The sequence below is a fragment of the Trachypithecus francoisi genome, unplaced genomic scaffold, assembly GCF_009764315.1.
Source record: "Trachypithecus francoisi isolate TF-2019V2 unplaced genomic scaffold, Tfra_2.0 Lachesis_group3, whole genome shotgun sequence".
In the NCBI taxonomy this organism is placed as follows: Eukaryota; Metazoa; Chordata; class Mammalia; order Primates; family Cercopithecidae; genus Trachypithecus; species Trachypithecus francoisi.
The window spans coordinates 87067785-87081125 of NW_022681468.1; the positions used below are offsets into that span (position 1 = coordinate 87067785).

The 13341-nt window shown below is 40.2% G+C and overlaps 2 protein-coding genes and 1 non-coding gene across 6 annotated transcripts in view; all 3 read left to right on the plus strand.

Moving 5' to 3' along the window:
• The window catches only part of TARS3 (threonyl-tRNA synthetase 3), an 88742-nt gene extending 87112 nt beyond the window's left edge, over positions 1 to 1630 (plus strand). For all 3 annotated transcript variants that reach the window (XR_004431772.1, XM_033188806.1, XM_033188807.1), the window contains one exon: positions 822 to 1630. Coding sequence is in view for 2 of the 3 variants with exons in the window: in XM_033188806.1 (XP_033044697.1) it covers positions 822 to 970 (149 nt within the window). In the remaining variant the exon portion in view is untranslated. The remainder of the gene's footprint in view (positions 1 to 821) is intronic.
• A 1550-nt stretch (positions 1631 to 3180) lies between these two features.
• On the plus strand, positions 3181 to 12427 carry TM2D3 (TM2 domain containing 3). 2 transcript variants are annotated; one of them, XM_033188809.1, is made up of 6 exons: positions 3181 to 3330; positions 3808 to 3885; positions 5423 to 5580; positions 8702 to 8876; positions 10446 to 10521; positions 11676 to 12427. In XM_033188809.1, the coding sequence occupies exons 1-6, from the start codon at positions 3240 to 3242 to the stop codon at positions 11839 to 11841; spliced, it is 744 nt and encodes a 247-aa protein (XP_033044700.1). In that variant the 5' UTR covers positions 3181 to 3239; the 3' UTR covers positions 11842 to 12427. The 2 variants fall into 2 exon arrangements, with proteins under 2 accessions (XP_033044700.1, XP_033044702.1); XM_033188811.1 differs by lacking the exon at positions 3808 to 3885 and having other exon boundaries at positions 3183 to 3330.
• Positions 7274 to 7380, plus strand: LOC117071693. Its single transcript, XR_004432449.1, has one exon. It is a non-coding gene; the product is annotated as a U6 spliceosomal RNA (small nuclear RNA).
• Positions 12428 to 13341: the final 914 nt, after the last annotated feature.

Below are 13341 nucleotides of genomic sequence, written 5' to 3' on the forward strand. Positions count from 1 at the left end.
AGAGAAACTAACACTGATATAACTGCAGGCATAGTATTGCTATTTCCTGTAAGTTGAGAGTCTGTAGAAGGCAAAATAAATATGCATAGTGTTGTTCTATTGACGGCGTTTCATTGATAATGTTTGACATCATAGTAGGTATTGTGGTGTTTAAATCAGGCTTCTTATGGTGACAGAAACCTCAACTTGGTTTAGACAAAGACAGCATTTATTGGAAGGGTCTTGGAGTGTCCCATGACATGAAAGGTAGAATTAAATAGCCAAACCACTAGAAGAGCAATCAGGAGCCCAACCCTCACCAGGACTATTTCTTCCCATTTCTGGTTCCTGTTTCGCTCTGGTTCTTTATGCTTCTCTTGAATATCTGCTTTGTTCTGCTTATCTGCAGACCGGTTTCCTCCTTCTGTATGGCAAGAAGCATGGCTGTAGATTCCTGCATCATCTCACAATATGGGTCACTAGAGAGAACAAACTTTTTACCCACATTCCAGAAAATTCTGGCTGACTCGCATGGGTCTGGTGTCCACCTCTTGGCTCATCAGGTATGCCAGGTGGAGTCAGTGACTCTGTAAGAGCTCCCTGCTCTCATTTGCACCCTAGGACCACAAGAGCTGTTCTCTCAAGTGGACAATAGAGAGATGGGATCAGAAGTCATTCCTTCCCTCAAGAAACTTAACTATCAGAGGATGAACCTAATGCTCATTAGATGATATTTATTAACAACAAATAAAAACTTGATAAAAACTTGTCATGGGACTGCTGACTTAACGTTTGGCAAATTGCTGATTTAAAATACATTTCTTTACCTTTCTTTTCTGCAGTGGTTGGAGAAAAGGAAAAGATAAATAATGCTGTAAACGTGCGAACAAGAGACAACAAAATTCATGGAGAGATTTTAGTAACTTCTGCCATTGATAAACTGAAGAATCTCAAGAAGTCACGGACACTCATTGCTGAGGAGGACTTTTGAAGTCCTTCCCTAATATTTGCTTCTGTGTAACTTTGTTTTGACCCTTAAAAATGTATTTTTCTTAACATGTTAGTACTTCTAAGACTTTGGAGCCTTTGATGGGGGTTCATTCACGAGCTCAGTTGAGAAAGGAGACAATGAATGTGTAGCTGACATGTACCGAGTTTAATTCACTGATGTCCATGAGGGACAATCAGAAGGCACGTGTGGGAAATTTTCCAGCAATCAATGCCTTGAGAAATTTAAATGGGGAAATATTATTCATTGAAAAAGTGAAACAAAACACTAGGCAATGATTATGAAATGTTAGGGCTAAGATTTTTGATTTTCAAAACATGGGCTTCAAATAAAAGTCTGCAGAGTTTTTTTTTTGTAACATGAGGGAAAATCTTATTTTCTAGTATGTCTCAGGTATTTTTATGACTGTTTTACTAAAATTCACACTGAAACTTTATCTTCAAAATTGGAATCATTACTTACTTTTAACCAACAACCACAAAAGCAGCAGCTACTACTAAATATTGGATTACTGACAAAGGAATTCAGTTTTGTGGAATCTGGTGTTTGCACTATAGGTTAAGAGTTGCCATTTAAATGTTTCTAATTCATAATTAGGTTTTGTTCAGCTTTAGGAAAAAATAAATTCCCGAATGAACTGCATCAGTGTTTCCAGTATTTCAGCTGTGGGCTTCTACCACAATTAAGTTGCTCACCTAGAGTTAAATTACTTTTGATGGTATGACATTCCATGGATTTATATACTGAAATGGATTTTAGAGAGGAATGCTTTACTTGCTCAGAACTGAATTAAAACGGCATTATGTCAACAGAGAATTCAGCTACCAAACAGGAAGTATTGTTTAGTTTGCAATATGCTGTGAAATTCAAAAGAAATGTAAGAAATTATCTCTTTTCAATATACTGATCATCTAGTTAACTTCCTGAGGGATGTGAACAGTGAAACAGTTGGCAAACAAAACAATATATATCAGACTTGTGTAGTAGTATAACGTGCAGGTTGTGATACAATTGTTTTAGGTGCAGATTGTGTGATAAATGATTTTTTTACAATTTTTTTTTTTTTTGAGACGTGGTCTCGCTCTGTTGCCCAGCTTGAGTGCAGTGGCACGATCTCAGCCTCCTGGGTTCAGGCGATTCTCCTGCCTCAGTCTCCCAAGCAGCTGGGACCACAGGCGTGTGCCACCACGCCGGGCTAATTTTTTGTATTTTTAGTAGAGACAGGCTTTCACCGTGTTAGCCAGGATGGTTTCGATCTCCTGACCTTGTGATCCTCTTGCCTGGGCTTCCCAAAGTGCTGGGATTACAGGCGTCAGCCGCCGCGCCCAGCCGTGATACGATTTTTAAAACTAACATTCAGGGCTTATGTGCAGGCACTTTTCCATGTATTTTTTTAAAAAATCATTCAGCAAACATGCACGTGAGGGGGTGGTAGAAGACCCCGGAATGAATGATCCTGCAGCACGTGGGTGGGAGGAGAGAACATGTCACCAGCATGTTCCTTCTAGGTGTGCTGTGATAGAAACTGGCAAGGGTCTCCATGAGCTGGGGCCTGAGCGCGGCTACCCAGACGGCCGACCTCCCCAGGCAGGGCTGTGCTCTGGACCCTCCCCTCGATTCCCAGCGCCTCGGGCCATCCTGCTTCTCCGGGTCTGAGAGGAACTTTCTAGAAGTGCTGCGTATCTTCAAAGGGCTGGCCAGAAGTGAAAGCAGCGGCAGGCCTGAGCGCTGGCCCCAAGGGAGGGGTCCCTCAGGCCCCCGTCGTCCAGGGGCCGCTTCCCCGACTGTAGATAAGTCTTTAGAATGAAACGCCAAGGGATACTGTCTTCAGAACCTTCGCACAGGATCCAGCGCTCGACACCCGACCATAAACTGGAGCGGCCTGCCTCCCACATTTGCCCGCCTCTGCACTTCATTGCTTTGGCTGTGCATAACCGGTCTCCTGCAGTGGAAGGAGGGGTGAAGGCCTCGTCCAAGGGCGTGAGGGTCGCGTGGAAACGGAGCAACCTCCCAGGCTCGCATACTCCTCGGGGACCTCCCGGAGGGCGCAACCCGAAGAAAACCCGCGACCCGCGCGGGGTCAGCGAAAGCGCAGACAGCAACCGTCCGGAGCTGCATCGCGCCTGCGTCCAGTTCACGCTCCAGCTCCCAGGCGCGCCCGCTCCGCCCCGCCCGCTTACTTCCATGCACCAGCCCGCGCGCCGCCTCCAGGGCCCGCCCCCAGGCCTGGAAGTGCGCACGCACTTACAAGATGGCAGGTGGGGTGCGTCCGCTGCGGGGCCTCCGCGCCCTGTGTCGCGTGCTGCTCTTCCTCTCGCAATTCTGCATTCTGTCGGGCGGTGGTGAGTCGAAAGCTGGGTTCAGCGTCGGTGGGGCTGAGTGGCAGCAGGGCCCTGGGAGCTGCGAGGAGGCCGGGCCCAAGGGCAGAGGCTGACGCGGGGAGGAGGCCGAGTGCCGGGCTCCGGGCGGCATGTCGCTGCATCTGGACTCTAGCGCCCTGGCCGCTTGGCCCGAGGCCGTCCTTCCGCTCCAGCGACACCGAGCCGCCCATCGCGGCTGTAGAGGCCCTGGAACGGAGATGGAGCGCTTGGGGGCTCGGTCGGGAAGGCGGAACTGGAGCACGATGCCATCCTTCGGTCTCTGGTGTCTACCCCGTTGACGTTTCGTCCCTAAGCTTTTGTGTTTTCTGGCTGCCAAGCCGTGAGGTTTTCATGAGCGGCTTATTGACCTGGTGTAGACCCGCCGTGTTAACCACACAAAACAAGGTTTTCTTGTCCCGGGATAACATGTTTCTCTAATTGTACGATCCTTAAATTTAGAGCAATCGCAGGCGCTGGCTCAGTCAATAAAGGATCCGGGCCCAACACGCACATTCACAGTAGTTCCCAGGGCAGCAGGTACTAGACATTTTCTATTCTGGCAAATATGTGTATTTACATCTAGTAGTTTCTCTTTGTTTTTGATAAAAGTGTCCTTTAGTATACGAAGTCACTTTCCATTTTTGAATATTTTATTGTATTTTAGATGGTGTGAATTAAGGGCAGATACACAGCCATTTTCAGTGGATAGTCTTGGTATTTGGATACCTTTTGACGTTTCTGCCTCATCTCTTTTTCCAATCGCGCGCTCGTTTGTCTCCTTATTTCTGTTATTTTTCCACTTCATCCATCAAAATAACCTTCAGTCAGTGTTTCTTTCCCTTCAGCAAATTTCCTCTACTTCTAGAACCCTGTTCCTGATGTTGGATATTAAAGGCTCCCCCAGGACTGTGTGAAATGAAAGGATTACAGAGGGACTGATGGAGTCTTGAAATCTAGATCTGGTTTTGCTACTGGGATCTTGAACAAATTATTTATCCCCTTTGGACCTTGGTCCTCACCTTTAAAGCGATGGGGTTGGTCTAACGGCCTAAAGTCATTTCTGCTTTGTGATTCTAAGTGTCCACCTTCCAGCCACATAGTCATGGGATCAAAGAAAAGAGTATTTTGTAGAGTTGTTCACTTAATACAGTGAGTAAAGTAGGACTAGTTTTAAACAAGCATTAGTTGTTTTGCTAGGTGGAGGCTTTGAGTCTAATTTCATCACTTTAGAGTGACATTACTTCAGTGAATTGAAACTGGCAGAGGTGTTTTACGGATTCTTATTTGGGTGTAAAAAACAGCAGTGCACTTAATTTTAAACTCAGATTACTTTTTAGAGAAAGCACAAGAGTTCTTAACTCTTGCAGGCTTTTAAAAGCCCTTCTTTTCAGGAATACTTGCAATGTTGATCCTCTCAGTTGGTAAAAATACATTGCACACTGATGAGGTTGGTTGGAAATAAGTTGCAGCTCACTGAAGATGTTATTAAAATAGAGAAGTATTTTGAACTTTGGTAGCATGAAACTAAATATTGTATTAGCAAATGTGGCTTATCGAAGTGCCCTTGTGAGATAATGGCATTTTCAAGTTGATGCCCTGAGGATGTCAGTGGTTTCATTTCTAAATTAGTGAATTCACATGAAAAGAACATTGGATTGGAAATGAAGAGATTTGGGTTCTAGTTCCAGTTTTGCCACAGACTTCCTCTAAGAGTTTGCACAGACCCTACTGTTTTAGTTTTTCCACTTACAAAATGATAGTCTTTTTTTAAGCCCTTAATGTATACCCAGAATTTTCTATGCATTATTTGTATATGAGCACCTTTAGTTTTCATGGCTACTTGAGAGGCAGGAATGAAGTAATGTTTTGCAAGTGTGGTGCTCACCAGGTCACACAGCTGTCTGTTGGCAGAATTCTGCTTTAATTGCAGGTGTCTCTGACTCCAGTGCCATGCTTCTCTCATTCCAGCGCAGTGTCTACTTGCTAATGGTCATGTCTCTTAACCTTAGAAGATAGTTCTCTGTTATTCGAATCAGTGTTATGGGAGAATAAGCTTCTCTCTTGCCTCTCACAGAAAGTACTGAAATCCCACCTTATGTGATGAAGTGTCCAAGCAATGGTTTATGTAGCAGACTTCCTGCAGACTGTATAGACTGCACAACAAATTTCTCCTGTATCTATGGGAAGCCTGTCACTTTTGACTGTGCAGTGAAACCATCTGTTACCTGTGTTGTAAGTACTGCAGCTTACTTATTCTAAATAAATTCACTGTAAACTTCAAGTTAGAAGAACAATTCAGACTTGACCATTGGGAAGAAATTCTGAATAATTCTTATATTCTTTTATGATTGCCCTGTTGAGTATGTAAGTAGAAATAAGTTTAAAAACCCAATCGACCCTTCCATATCAGCTCACTACTGTTTTAGTTATAATGATAACTGTCAAGCCAGTTGATGTCTGCTGGAAATGCGCTTGACAGGAATGTTGCTTTGTAGGACTGGAGAAGATCTCAGTCTACTAGCATATCTGAAGCAAATCTAATTCGTTCCGATGGATTCTGTGTTCTCAGTAGTGACAGCTAGTATACAGAGGAGGTGGCAATGTCTTTCTGCCATAGATGAGCTTTTGAAGGGCCACTGTGCATCTGTGGTGAGAAGATGGATTCAGTAAATGCCAGAATGCCTGGTAGCTCTCTTGAACAAAATTAAGTGGAACGCCTGTCTTATCCAGAATAAATTCCAGATAGTCCAAAGATGTAATGTGAAAAATGAAACCCTGAAGTACCACAGAAAACACGAGATAGTTGTTGTTATAATCCCCAAATGGAGAATATTTTTCTAAGTATGAAATAAAGTTTAGAAGCCATAAAAGAAAGAGTTGATACATTTGACTACTAAAAATTGGAGATTTCTGCATGACCTAAAGAAAAAAGCATAAAGGCAAAAGACGTGGCAAACTAGGAAAAAGTGTTTCTAGCATATGTGACAAATAATACACTAATATCAGTAATATACAAACACTTCCTAAAAACCCACATGGAAAAGATGACAGTCTTGTAGAAAAACAGTGTTAGGACATGAGCAGATGGTTCATAGGAAAGGAAATACAAATAGATTTATAACATGAAAAACGTGTATAAATTTTCTTATAATTAAATACAAATAATACATTTTTAACCCTCAGATTGGCAATTTTTTTTAATTTGATTAACTCTGAGTTTATGAGAGTATAAGGGTCAGATACTCATATCTTATTAATAGGTAATCAAATTGATCAACCTCTTGCAGGTGATTTACCATATCTGTTAAACTTATACACACACATAATCATTGACCTCGCAGTTCTACATCTAGGAATTTATGTTATAGATATCATTATATATAGATGCAAATAAGTATGCTTATTTTTTAGCTGTATTGCTCATTAAAGCAAAAGATTCAAAAGAAGTGAAATGTCTAAGAACTGCTTAATTTATGGTACACATGCAATAGAATAAACACATTATAGCCATTAAAAAGAACTAGACAGCTCTAGAGATAATGTACTGATTTATATACAAAATCAAGTGAAAGTATTGGGGAACGTTAAATGTTGATGACATAAATTTGCCTGTGTGTGGAATAGCTCTCTCTGGAAGTACAGAGGGCACTTGGCCTGGGGAGGGCAGTGGCTCCCAGAGCCCAGGCCACACAAGGCCGGCTCACTTCTCACTGTCCTGTTGTGTCTTGAAATGTGTACCGTGTACATGTGTCACCTGCTTTTTAAAAAACCATTTTAAAAAACGTGTTTTAAGCACATCACTGAAAATAGGCAGATGTAAACATATTTTTACAGATCCAACTGTTTGCCTAAATCAAGTGACGCCTTACCCATATTTAAATGTTTTCCATAAAAAGTGGTTTTTGCATTGATAAGAAAATTAATAGTACTTGCTTCATCAGTGCATGTGCCAAAGTTGGAACCATACAGATAAAATTAGGATGGCTCTTGTGCAAAACTGACATGCAAATTTGTGAAATGTTAAAAAAAATAACAAATATGGGCCGGGCATGGTGGCTAATGCCTGTAATCCCAGCACTTTGACAGGCCGAGGCAGGTGAATCACCTGAGGTCAGGAGGTTGAGACCAGCCTGGCCAACATGGTGAAACCCCATCTCTACTAAAAATACAAAAATTAGCTGGGCGTGGTGATGTGCGTCTCTAATCCCAGCTACTCAGGAGGCTGAGGCAGGAGAATCACTTGAACCTGGGAGGCGGAGGTTGCAGTGAGCTGGGATTGCACCACTGCACTCAAGCCTGGGCGGCAGAGCGAGACTCCATCTCAAAAAAAGAAAAAAGAAAAAAAAAATGTGTGTGTGTATGTGTATATATATATGCATACATATATATATATATGATGCTTCCAGAGATGATTGACCACATAAAAATGATTTTGAAAAATATGCATTGCAATGTAATGTCAGGTACAGTAAAAAGACTACGAAGTGCTTTCAGTATAATTCTATTTTAGTAAATTTATAAATATACACATAGAAGAAACGTAAAGAAGTTTAAAAGTGGTTAGCTCTGAACACCTATAGATTTTTGTCTATAATCTTCAAATATGTAACATACAAAGAACATGGTACTTTTGTAAGCAGAATACAAAATAATGGCTTTTGAAATTGGAATGAAAAAAATCTCTGGCCACCAGTGAACACTCACTGACCCTCCACACATCATGTGGTGTTTCTGAGTTGGGCTGCCTCTGGATTAAACATGCCACATGCCCTGGTGGTATGAGCAGCTGTAACAACCCTGAGTTGCCAGGCTGTGCAAGGTAGGAGATGTTAGGGAAGGTTGGCAACTCAGAAGCAAGGCGGTGTGTTAACCATTACAGAAGCATCAGGCTGGAGTTGAGGAACCTGGATTCCACTCCTCACTTGAAGCTCAGTGACCTTCAACAAATGCATTCATCAGTTCCTTCCAGCCATCCGTGATTGTGACTTTCTAAAATAAATTTTCCTCTTGTCTGCATTATAAAAGTACACGTTTACTATGAAAAATTTAGCTAAGCAAAAGTTACGAAATTTATCACCCTGAAATAACCTTTGCTGTTTTGATGTGAATTTATCTAGCTTTTTTCCCCTTAGGTACATATATTTGGGTGTATATTTTTATGATTATGGGGTGACATCATATACATTTGTTTTGCATACATACTGTTTTGGTAACTTTTTCTGGTACTTACTCTAGGTCCTAAAATGCAAACGTTTTAGGAATTTTGTGCCATGTGACTGTGTGGTCTTACTGACATCTTAACAGACTACACCATTGTGATTGATGAGTTTTGTGTCATCAATTTGCTGCATAGGATCAAGACTTCAAATCCCAAAAGAACTTCATCATTAACATGACTTGCAGATTTTGCTGGCAGCTTCCTGAAACAGATTATGAGTGTACCAATTCCACCAGCTGCATGACGGTGTCCTGTCCTCGGCAGCGCTACCCTGCCAACTGCACGGTGCGGGACCATGTCCACTGCTTGGGTAAGTCCAAGTTCAAGGACATTTGTCAACAAAGTGTTTTTCTCTAAGTTGATTGAAGGGACTTTAACCAGAAATTTGAGAGTTAAATTACTTAATTAGAAATGTTTATCAGCAGCTTTTTAGATGTGCCAAGCATCATCAGTAAACTCAACATACTAAAGTAAAGCATCCAGAAAACTGCAATTCTCTTTTTAAATGTAATATTTGATAAAATAAGAAAAATATGTGAAGTATACAGCGTAATACACAGTAATTGACTTTTACCCAAAATAACAATGAAAACAGCACCAATACCATTGCAGCCACCTGAGTGCTTGCCTTCACTTGGTTGCTCTACCTCCTCTTCCAAGGTAACCATCCTTTTGAATTTTTTATTTCACTTCCTTTTAAATTTTTTCTATAGTTTTATTGTATATATGTAATAAAATAATAGTACCATATAATATTCAATAATGCATGTTTTACAACTGTATAAAATGATTTCAGGCTATGTCCTCTTCTGGGACTTGATTATTTCCGTCAACATTATGGCTCTGTGATTCATCCATATGACTTCTTTATTTTACTTCTGTGTAATAATCTATTTTAAGATTGTATCACAGTTTATTCTCCAATATATTTGGTTATGTGCTGTTTTTTGCTGTTGTGACTCTTAAAATTTCTTTGCCTGTCTCCTGATGGCACATGTGCAAGAGCTTCTTTAGCATGTACTTTCCAGTGTGTGTTACTCTTTAAATGGCTGTATTAACTTACATTCCCACCCGCGCTATGTAACTGTTCCTAATGATCCATATTCTCTCCAAGAATTGCTATTCTTAAATTTGGTCTTGAAGTTGTCTAGACTTCTTTTATATTTTGGATGTTACCTGTGCTGTCCCTGAAACCCTCTCCCAGATTTTGATTTTTTTTTTTTTTACATTATTGTATATTTTCATAAACAAAACTTTAAAAGTATAATTACTTTAAGTTATTAGTCTTTTTTTGTTGTGGTTTTAAGAAATCTTTTTCTACCCCAGGTTTATAAAGACAATTTGCTACATTTTCTTTTGAAAGCTGTAAGTTTAACATTTCACATTTAAGTTTAGAATCCCCCTGGAATTGGTCCTGGTAGATGGTGGGAGGTAGATTCAACTTTAATTGTCCCCCCACATGGATGGCCACTTGTCTCAACTCTTCCCTGTTGATCCGTGTGTTACCTCTGTCATACATGAAGTGTCTGTATGTTTCTGGTTCTAGACTTTCTCTTCTTTTCCTATTGGGTGATTTTTATGCCTCAGGACTACACTGTCTTGTATCCTCGTAACTTCCCTGTAAGTCTTGATATGTAGTTGAGCGTTTCATGTTCTTCACGTTGTAATCCTCACTTAGCTAATTTAAATATTACATCTGTACAGATAGATGGTAAGGGCTTTGTACTCTTCACTTCAACATGTATTACTGTAAAGAGAGTTGACTTTTCACATTTTAAATTTTGAGGCCATTTGTTATAATTAAGTCTTTCTGAGAGTATTTTTATACCCTGTATTTTTCTTTCTTTCCTTCTTTCTTTTCTTTTTTTTTTTTTTTAAGGTAACCGTACTTTTCCCAAAATGCTATATTGCAATTGGACTGGAGGCTATAAGTGGTCTACTGCTCTGGCTCTAAGGTAAGCTTTGTTACTAATAAGTTTAAAAGGCCATTTAGATTTCTTTGGGTTTGGTGGAATCTTCCAGACATTGAGCTCAGTCCACTTCATTCTTCTCTCAGATCCTACCACGTGTGTTAGATTCTAGGAAACTGCTGGAAGAGTTTAGGTGATCAGACCAGTACCCCCGTGGAGCTGACTGGCAGGCATGTTAGCTTTTCTCCCAAGGTACCTGCACATTGAGTTTCCCGTTCTGAATGTACCATGAATCAGTAAAATGCTGGGGACTATCTAAAATAGGCAGTTTTATGATGTATATCTTTAATTTCAAATAACTTATTATAAAAAGTAATACATGCTGAACACTGAAAACTGGAAAAATGAAAATGACAAAAACGTTAAAAATTACCACCATCTGAGATAATTATAGGCTTATATTTCTTACATAGAAATGTGCTGTTTGTTAAACTTCTCCACAGTACTTTAAGAAATTGTAGCAATTCTTCCCACGAAAGGGAAGAGCAGGTGAGACCCTGGTTACCTGACTAGTGAAAAGGTTATGCTGCCTACAGTTGAAGTTTTGAGCTCGTGCCTGAGACCCTGAGGCCTGCAGCATTGCAGCCATAGAGCAGGCTTTCTCAGCCTCATCACTGCTGATATTTTGGGCTGAATGATTTTTTGTCTTGGGGCTGTCCTGTGCATAGTAGGATGTTTAGCAGCATCACTGGCCTCTACCTACTACTTGACAGTAGCAAACCCCCCATCTCCTGCAGTTGTGACAGTGTGTCTCCAGATGTTGCCAGGTGTCCCCTAGGGGACAAAATTGCCCCTTGCTGAGAACCACTGCATTAGAATTTGGGCTGAGGAAAGAAGGATCTTGCCTGGCAGGAAACGCATAACTGAAAAGTAAAAAAGGACACCAGGATAGAAAATGAGATTCACAAAAATAAGTTTTTTAGTACGGCTAAAAATTGTATGTTTACTTTTGACATTTAAACAGTCTTCCTGCCCATAATTATTTGGTGGTGTCAATTTGTGAAATAGTCACTTGTGTTCCAATTAAGGGCTGTGATCATTGGAAGTCCTTTCTCAAATCTGACGTAACGCAGTGATTAAACCATAACTGGCCGCAGTTGGGGTGGACGGGTCTCATGGAATCCTATTTGCCATCACAGCATCACCCTCGGTGGGTTTGGAGCAGACCGTTTCTACCTGGGCCAGTGGCGAGAAGGCCTCGGCAAGCTCTTCAGCTTCGGTGGTCTGGGAATATGGACGCTGATAGACGTCCTGCTAATTGGAGTTGGCTACGTTGGACCAGCAGATGGCTCTTTGTACATTTAGTTGTGTTATGTGCTTCAGAAAGGAGCAATGCTCAGAAAAAGCCCTTTTGTCCATAGGAATTGATGTGGTGTGAGTGATACATTTCTATGTTTTTAATGTACAGCATCTGTACTTTGTTTGCCTTGATAAAGGTAAAATAAATGAAACACTGAACTGTGCTAATCTGGAATTTGTTTTTATTTGCCTGAAATATATTTTTTTCTGTGAAAAAATTAAAACGTACTTAAGCCAAGAGAATGAATTCTACAGTGATTGAAAATCCATTTAATTCCTATGACTTTTGTTTTGTATTGCTCAAGTCAAACTACATCACTTGTATCTCTAGCTCAAATGTAATCTGCCTTGCAAAGCCTTTAAGCTATGATTGCAGGAAGTGGAAAGTGTTTTTATTGTTAGCTGATTGAAGTTGTTTGGCTCAACTTCAGTCTTGTGTAAGATTTGCAGTGTAAGTATGTAGTCTGGTCTGTTATATATATAAGAAAATTTGAATTTAACTGCAGAATGTTTAGTTATGGTTTAAATTTTCTTAGTAGTGTATAAAAGGTAAGAGTACTGAAAAATTAATAAAATTGCAAGTTAAGAAATATTGTGGGCCTGATTTTCTATATTAAATATAATCTGGAATAATCATTACAACTTACTTTTATTGTTAAGAATAACATTTTTATTTTTCAGGGTATTGTAACAGTCATAGTTGGCTGCTTTATTGACACAGTGGAAATATGTAAATATTTTTGAGTATGGATCTGTTATAGAGCCTTTATTGGGGGAAAAACCCAGTTATTCAAAAATATTTTTATTCAAGTTTGCTTTTGAAACATTTAAAAACTTTTAGCATTTTTTCTTTCACATATGGATATCTGAGTTACTGCTTTTTAAACACTTGTATGTATTAGCCAGAAGACTGTTAACCACATATCATATCTAGAAGCTATAAAATATCTGCATATTTCATTCACCAGATGATTTTTTTGATTTCAGTTTACCTGAAAGGTGAATTAAATCACTTGAGTGATCACTCACTGTTCTTACGAAGCATAGCCCTTTGCTTAGTTGAGTGACAGTTCCATCTCTGATCACTAGGTGGCGCATCCCCATTATATTTGCTTCCCCTTTCTATTTCCAGAAACAGCCACTCTTAAATTGTTTTTTTTGTTTGGTTGGTTTTTTGTGTCTTGTTTTACGAGGAACTTGTCACAGAGCATGAGCAGTGCTTCAGGATGGGAGTAAGCTGGTTTATGTGGACCTTTCTTTTTGAGAACAAATACACACTTTTTTGTATCCATGAAACTGTTGATTGAGCAGATGTTTCTTTAGATGAGGGTCTTTTCTTCAAGAAGCAGCCCCTTTCCTAACTGTAATAAAAATGTCCCCTGAGTCTCCTTACGTAGCTCTATGTAGAAGAGAATCTAATACTTCCCTGTTGAGCAACCATGCAAGGTGGAGCCAGGGAGTCAGTGGGAAGTTAGTAGGAAGTATGCATTGCCATTGGTGAAAATA

What these genes read in the sequence shown, in the direction of transcription:
- TM2D3 (XM_033188809.1), top strand. Translation starts at nt 3,240, where the DNA reads ATGGCAGGTGGGGTGCGTCCGCTGCGGGGCCTCCGCGCCCTGTGTCGC. An exon ending in AGTAGTTCCCAGGGCAGCAG is followed by an intron (nt 3,886 to 5,422) that starts GTACTAGACATT and finishes TGCCTCTCACAG; the next exon opens with AAAGTACTGAAATCCCACCT. An exon ending in GGACCATGTCCACTGCTTGG is followed by an intron (nt 8,877 to 10,445) that starts GTAAGTCCAAGT and finishes TTTTTTTTTAAG; the next exon opens with GTAACCGTACTTTTCCCAAA.